This window comes from Rhopilema esculentum, chromosome 7, assembly GCF_057945365.1.
Source record: "Rhopilema esculentum isolate cy_ngs chromosome 7, ASM5794536v1, whole genome shotgun sequence".
NCBI lineage: Eukaryota > Metazoa > Cnidaria > Scyphozoa > Rhizostomeae > Rhizostomatidae > Rhopilema > Rhopilema esculentum.
Genome location: NC_142821.1, coordinates 12834333 through 12841401, shown reverse-complemented (window position 1 = coordinate 12841401; position 7069 = coordinate 12834333). Strand labels below are relative to the sequence as shown.

The 7069-nt window shown below is 41.2% G+C and overlaps 1 protein-coding gene across 1 annotated transcript; it reads left to right on the top strand.

The window, feature by feature from the left end:
* The first annotated feature begins 5826 nt into the window (after positions 1-5826).
* LOC148960005 (uncharacterized) lies at positions 5827-6313 on the top strand. Its single transcript, XM_089109176.1, has one exon. The coding sequence runs from the start codon at positions 5827-5829 to the stop codon at positions 6304-6306; it is 480 nt and encodes a 159-aa protein (XP_088965302.1). The 3' UTR covers positions 6307-6313.
* Positions 6314-7069: the final 756 nt, after the last annotated feature.

Genomic DNA, 7069 nt, shown 5'->3' with positions numbered 1-7069 from the left:
GCTGTTGAGCTCGAATTCTTCAATTTCTTTCCTAATAAGGGGAACAGTTTCTTTTTCGCTTTCAATTGTTGAAATTGTTGATTTTTGCAGTTTGTTTTCCAGGGCTGTGCGTGTTTCTTTCTTTTCCTTAGTTGTTCGTCTTGAAAACTTTTGGCATCGGTTTCGTATTTTCTTTTTTCCTATATCCCACCAAATATGTAGTTTTCCTGTAAAGTCTTTTTTGCGAGAAACCCAAAATTTCAAAATGTGCTTCATATTACAGGTGAATTCTTCATTTTCGAGGAGGCTGGTGTTGAATTTCCAGGTACACCTGCCACGAGGTGATGAGTTTGGTAATTTGAAGGACAGAAAAGGGGCATCATGATCAGAAAAGGGAAATACTGTTATCTCACAAAGTTTGGTATTAGCTAAAATCTCAGGAGAAACATAAAATTTGTCTAGTCTAGATGAAACGTTGGAGTTGGTCCAGGTAAACTTACATGAGGATGGGTGCATTGAGAGAAAAACATCAATGAGGTTGAAGGATTTTAAAAAGTCCATTAGAGCGTCAAGGGCAGAGGAACCTGTTTGGCTGTCACCACCTAGTTTGTCTAAATAAACGTTTGATATGCAGTTAAAGTCTCCACCAATGATTGTTGGAACTCCCCCTCTAATGTGAGCGGGCAGGGTTTGGAAGTAAGCAGTTCTTTTGCCTATGGAGCATGGCGCATAGATATTAAAAAGCTGAAGCTGTGAATCTCCTATTTCTAAGCTAACATTGACCCATCGACCCCAATTGTCGTGAGTGACTTTGGGATGTTTGACAGACAAGGACTCTTTGATTAGGGTGGTAACACCTCTGCTGTGTCTTCCTCCAAAAGATGAATAGATTGACCCTTTCCAGATGGATTTTAGAAAGGTTAAATCCTCAGGAGCAGAGAAGTATGTTTCCTGCAAAAATATAACTCTTTCCTATTTTCGAGCCAGTCTATAATGTTGGAGCACTTTGTAGGGTCCCTAAGCCCGTGGACATTTATTGATAAAATATCAATTGCTGCCATCACTTGGGAAGGGGAGTTTCAAAATCATTGGTCATTAGGATGTGGGAGGTTGTCGAGCTGTTCGACCCTTCTGCTTCTTTTGAGTAGAGGGCCTTCGGACGGCAGAGCTGTTGGAGACACTGTCGTCCTGAAAGGGCCTCTTGTAAGCAGCAGGGGCGCCAGCCTCGACAGAAGAAGAAGGAGGCAAAAAGGAGAAGAGAGATGGTGAGTTTGTCTTGTTTGGTGATTCGGGTGAGGCAAAAGAGAGATTTTCATACCAGGGTTTCATGATTGCGTTCCTCTGGTTTGCATTGGTTTCTGCGCTGTCTGTAGTGGCTGGATGATCGTTGTAGTCAGATGGCGGCTCTGCTGTCTCAGCAGGCAAAGGATCAGGACGGTTACTTTGTTTGTTGTTGCAGGCACTGTGTCATCCGGTTGGGAGTTTGCCCAGTCTAGAGGTGGTGGTGGGTCAGGAAACACTACTTCGGCTTCGTCTGCTGGAGCTGGAGGCTCTTCTGATGGTCTGGGTGACAGAGTATCTTCTTGCATTGAAGGGCTTTCTGTTGCTGGGGGGGGGTTTCCTTCTTGCTCGAGGTGAGGCCTATCATTTTGTTCCTCCTGCTCGACCACCCATGAGGTGTCACACTGTACAATGTGATGCCCAGTGGACCCACAACCTTGGCATTGACTCTCCCTAGGACACTCTACATTAATGTGGCCACTTCCTCCGCAGTTGTAGCACCTCTTGACGTTGCAGTTAACTGCAGTGGTCCCTACTGTCGCATTTGCGACAAGTTTTAGGTTGACCATCATGGCGAACCAACAAACAATAGGGACCTAGGTGTACATAACTGGGTATGGGCTCGGAAATTATCATTTTCATTGTCACGCAACAGGTAAACACACCAGTATCAGGGACATCATTTTCCCTGGCAAATAAAACCTGACCAAACTGGCTAAATTTATGCCAGACGGTGTCAAGCAGGAGTTCTGCAGGCTTGTGAAAAATCCGTCTGGGTGAGTGGACAAAAGGTAAGGAGAAAAACTTGTTTCTCACCTCTATGGAAGGGAATGTTATTTCCATGTCACCATTTCCTAGTCGCTGGATGTGGGTAATTGGTGCTTCAGCTTCAGCCAATTTTGAAATTAACGCTCTAGCATCGATTTGGCCATTGCGTGCGTGTATACAAACAGAGCGAGGTCTGTGACGTCCCATAGGAACTTTATCCTTCATGTTTCCGGATCTTCCTATATATAATTCCGTTACTGTAGCAGCAGCAGCTGAGGCAACATAGCTCCGTGAATGATGTTGGTGTAGCATTTTTCTTTCAGTCTCCGGTGAAGCGTCTTGCGTTTCGGACTTCTCATCTGAACTTGCTTCATGAAGAAGCTCATGAACTTTCTCATCGCTTGTGGGACCTATATCTTTGCTTCCAAGAGGCGCTAAGCCTCCTAGAGCAAACTTCTCGGCCCTCTGAAGAGTTATGGCTACCTCTTAAAGAGACCCTATAAAAGGAAACTCAAGGGTAGCCAAGCATATATCCTCTTGCTTGTTGGGGCAGTGCTTGTGGTTATCGATCTTAGCCAAAAGGCCGAGAAGCGATACCAAGTCTTATGTCTTCAGTTCAGACTCTTCACAAGTCTGCCTCGTTGCTTGCGGAGCACTCAGTTTTTTTGGCTGTTGCCTGCCTGCCTGCCTGCTCCCTCACTCCAGCAGCAAAGTAATCAATCTGTGGATGTTGAAGAACGTCGTCGAGGTGAGTGAGTTAGTGAATGAGTTATTCGGTTTAACATGGCCACTCAGCAGCATGCAGCAGCAGTTGTGAGCTGCGACAGCAGGGAAAGGTGCTTTCTTCAAAAAAGTATGGCTTAACTAAAAGCTTAGCTCAGGAGGCATAACTTAAAGTTTCTTTACCTACGACACTAGTGTGGTGGGGCACTTCTGGGTTTCTGGCTTTTGAGTACGGGCGGCAATCTTCCTACGACGAATATGGGAACTTTCTCAAACGTTCTTTGTGTAGGCGTAGCATCTCAGCTTCATTTTCTGTTGCCCAAGAATCGGAATGAAAAGTTCTCACCCGCAGGTTTTTTCCGAACAACGTTCTTTTCAGGGGTGGCAGGAACTGGTCACTTGACTGTTTTTCTGGTATAGGGGGCGTAGTCTTTGAGTGATTTAGTTTATTTTTGTGTAGATCTTTGTGGCTTTGGTTCTAGTGGAGGATCCGGTTAAGTGGCAGTAATTCCAGTTTGTTCAGTTTGTTCGGTTGTTTCAGTGGAAGTAGGACTTTGAGGTGTTGCAGAGCTAGCTGTAGGTTCGTCTGTAGTAGTTTCTTCCGTTGCTGAGTCCGATCCTTCTTCATCTTCCATTTGCTCCGCGTTAGTGGTTCCGGTTCCAGTTCTCGGCTTTGCCAATGGGGGTTGTGTCGTTTTCGTCTATTTTGCCGCTGCACGTCTACTCTGGCCCCTTTTTAGGAAAACGAACTTAGAACAATCCTTTTTGTTATGTTTCGTCGATCCACAAAGATATCAATGGCTTATGTGAAGAGAGGGGCAGTCAGAAGATCTATGCATGTCTGACATACATATTTGGCAAAATACATGTTTACCCTTGAAGGAAAGCGAAATTTTCTTATTTTTGAATATGATGAAAGAGGGTAGATCGACAGACGCCAAAGGAAAAATCGTAACCAACCGCATGCCATTAAAGATGTTTGGAAAGCCTTGCCATGTCTATTTCCAAACGCGAGTGACCGTACCATATTGGGAGAGTATGTTTCCAATTTCATTATTGGAGATATCCGGAGAGGCATCTGGAATTTTGATGAGAAGGGCTCTCTTTCTTACAGGAGTAAATGGAATTCCTGGATCATCTGCTGACATAGATGGAAACTTGACTAAATCCTCAATGACTTTCTCAACAATATAATGTTTTACAAAGATATTGTTCCATTTCCTTCGCGCTGGTAGGGCAGCAAACGACATTAGTTGAGAAATGCAGTTTGGATCTTGAATTTTTTTATGAAAAGAGGTGATGATTTCCTTATGGTCGATGCTATTGCTTGTTTCAAACTTTGCTGCTTTCGCTGCCAAGTCGTTTGGGGACATCTTTGCATGACCTTGTTTGAGTTTCTGAGCAAATGACATCAGCTTTTCAGTTTCATTGCAATGAGAGTCTCCCCATATGAGAGGAACATCATTTGTTGCCATTTTAACGAAATTCGGGAGATATAATATTCTCAATGATGTTATCAGAATTATAAATTTTAAGACTTAAAATTAGTCTATAAACCAGCTGAGACCGACAATACGCTAATAAATATCGGAGCTCGAAAAAGTGTGACCGGAGGCTACTTTTGAACGGACGAAAAACTTGCAATCTTCTCCTTAGTATAAGATAAAATGAAGTCTTCTGGATAGCTGTTGTCCAGAAAGATCGTTTTAAGTTTTTCCAGTTCAGCGTGTAGTTAATATGTTGTGAAATGTTTGCTTTTTTCAAAGCCATTTTCAAGTTATGTACCGCCAAAAAACCGTTCAGATTTACATTCTACTAGTTAGCATTAACCCCTAGAGCCAAAAGCTGGCCCCCAGCTAGTCCCCCCCCCCAAATTTACGCCATTACCATTTTCTTATATCAAAATAATCTATCAATGTTAGCAGCAGTTTATCAGATTATTTAAACAGCCAAGCGTGTATACAGTGATAGGAGGCAATAGTGTCCGCTGTGATTTCCCGCATATATTTTGCCAACTTGTTCCTACCATTTTGAAATCTCTATTTCTAAGGGGTTTACAATGCCAACAGGCAAATGAATAAATGATTCATACTTACATAAGTGCATTTAACATACTAGAGAAGAAATTGCAAATATACTGACTATCACCATCAGAAAAAAAGAATGAAAGGAATTCATTAATGGAGATTTGAAATGATCTACCTAGCCTACTTTCAATTTAAGTTTTGGTACCTCTGAAAGTGCATTTCTGATTCTAGAAAGTTTTACATTCACAAGGAGTTACAATATCTTTTGACAAGTCTTTCAAAATACGGTTGGCAATAACTTTTGCTAACATTTTATAATCACAATTAAAAAGCCTCAACAGACGCCAATTTCCAATGATTTCTCTGTCACCTATTTTAAGAGGCAAGAAATGAGGGCAGTTCTTTGCGAGGGGGTGAGGGGCTTATTGTTAAAAATTTACCAACAATGAACAAAAAGTGCTTTCCTAGTTTTTCCAAAACATTTTGCGAAATTCGCAGAAAATTCCATCCATCCCAGACGATTCTTTATTTGACATAATTTCAAGACATCCTTTTAATTCTACGAGTGTAAGAGGTTTGTCACAGAAATGCCTTTCTGTGACAAGTTGGACGTTGGACGTCGGAGGTGTTGGACATGGTAATTTGAGCTCCAAGCAGATTTGCCTTTGTAGCGCTGTAATGTCTTTCCAATAACTATAAATGGGTTGGAGATTAAATTAAATAGTAGCAAGTTGATTTGGAGTATTATTTTAGTGGTATTAAAAGGCGAAACATGGAAATTTGGCCCATTTTCTTGTACTAATTGTTTGCTGCTTGGCCTAAATCTACGATACAGACCATACATGATGGATAAGCAAATTCAAAAGGCTGTCGAAGCGGCAATTACAAAAGCAGGACTCGTATCAAATGATCATTGCTTATAACAGATCTAGAGAAAAATCTAAAGTTATCTTTTGCATCTGAGATCGAGAAAATAACGAAGCCTTTGGTGGACAGGGTTGTAGCGTTGGAAGGTAAGCTTTCGTTATATGAGGCACACTTAGATGAGATGGAGAACCGCCTGGAAGAATCTGAACAGTACAGCCGAAGGTCTTGTTTACGTATTTACGGTGTACCCCTTAAAGAAAACGGCGATGAAACTTCAAAAAACTGCTTAACGAAGGTCAAAAAGGTGTTTAAAGATCTGGAAGTTGGGGTTCCTGACGACTGCATTGATCGCGCGCACAGAATTGGAAGGATAAAAACGAGCAATGATGGTGAGAAGCAGCAGGCGGTAATAGTGAAATTTAGATCTTGGGAAAAGAGGGTGGCAGTTTATAGAGCGAGGAAAAAGCTAGATAACATAAATATTTCATTAGATCTAACCCCAAAGAGAGCAAACTTGTTTTCTGTAGCACGCGAGAGAGTCAAGAATCACTCTGGGATACAGTTTGCATTTGTGGACATAAACTGTCGTTTAGGTGTAAAGCTCGCAGATGGCTCACTTAAGTTCTTCTCGAGTGAGAGTGAATTGGAGAAGTTGTTGTAAGGTTTGGTATATGTCCCTTAAATGTCGTTATTGTCTCTCGAGAAAATAACTTTTGATTTTGATAAATTAAAGAAAATCTCAACTTTGCATTCGAAATAACCTCGAAACAAACTTTTCCATTGTTGGTATCATAGTTCAACTATATTCAACGTAACTACCCTTTTAAACGTAGGTTTCGCATTCTCCTTTTGAAATCTGCTACCTTATTTTGCCGTGATTTTTAAGTAAGAAATGTCCCAACTTTTTCAGCTTGTCCTCCAAACTGTTTTGATCATTCATTACCAATCCATAATCAAGTTTGAATTCCCAGGTGGACTTACATTGCAAGCCCAACATTGGCAAATCGCTGATAATATTGTCTTCGTTAGATGAATTGTTTTCAACATCTAGGAGTATTGTCTGAGTTTCCCTTGAGGATATTTGCGTTCAAAACTTTTCAGTGTTATTCATTGTTGTATTTGCATTTTTTTTCTAGTTTAATTTCGTCCAAATATTTGTTCACACGAGAGAGAAAAAGTAATTTTGTTCTTAGAATATTAGCCTTGCAAGGTTGCACTAGTTCCCTGTCAAGGAGATTAAAGTTTTGTGATGCCGGTTGATGTAAACCATTGGAGAGCAGCAATAGCGTCATTCCGTTTTCCAATAAGTACCAAGCAAAACATTCTTCACGGATCACAACCCCTTTCAATTTTTCTCGTGATCTTCAAGTTATGCCTTTTCTGTTGCACGTTTGTTATAATTTCAATTCCTGCTTTACCTCTCA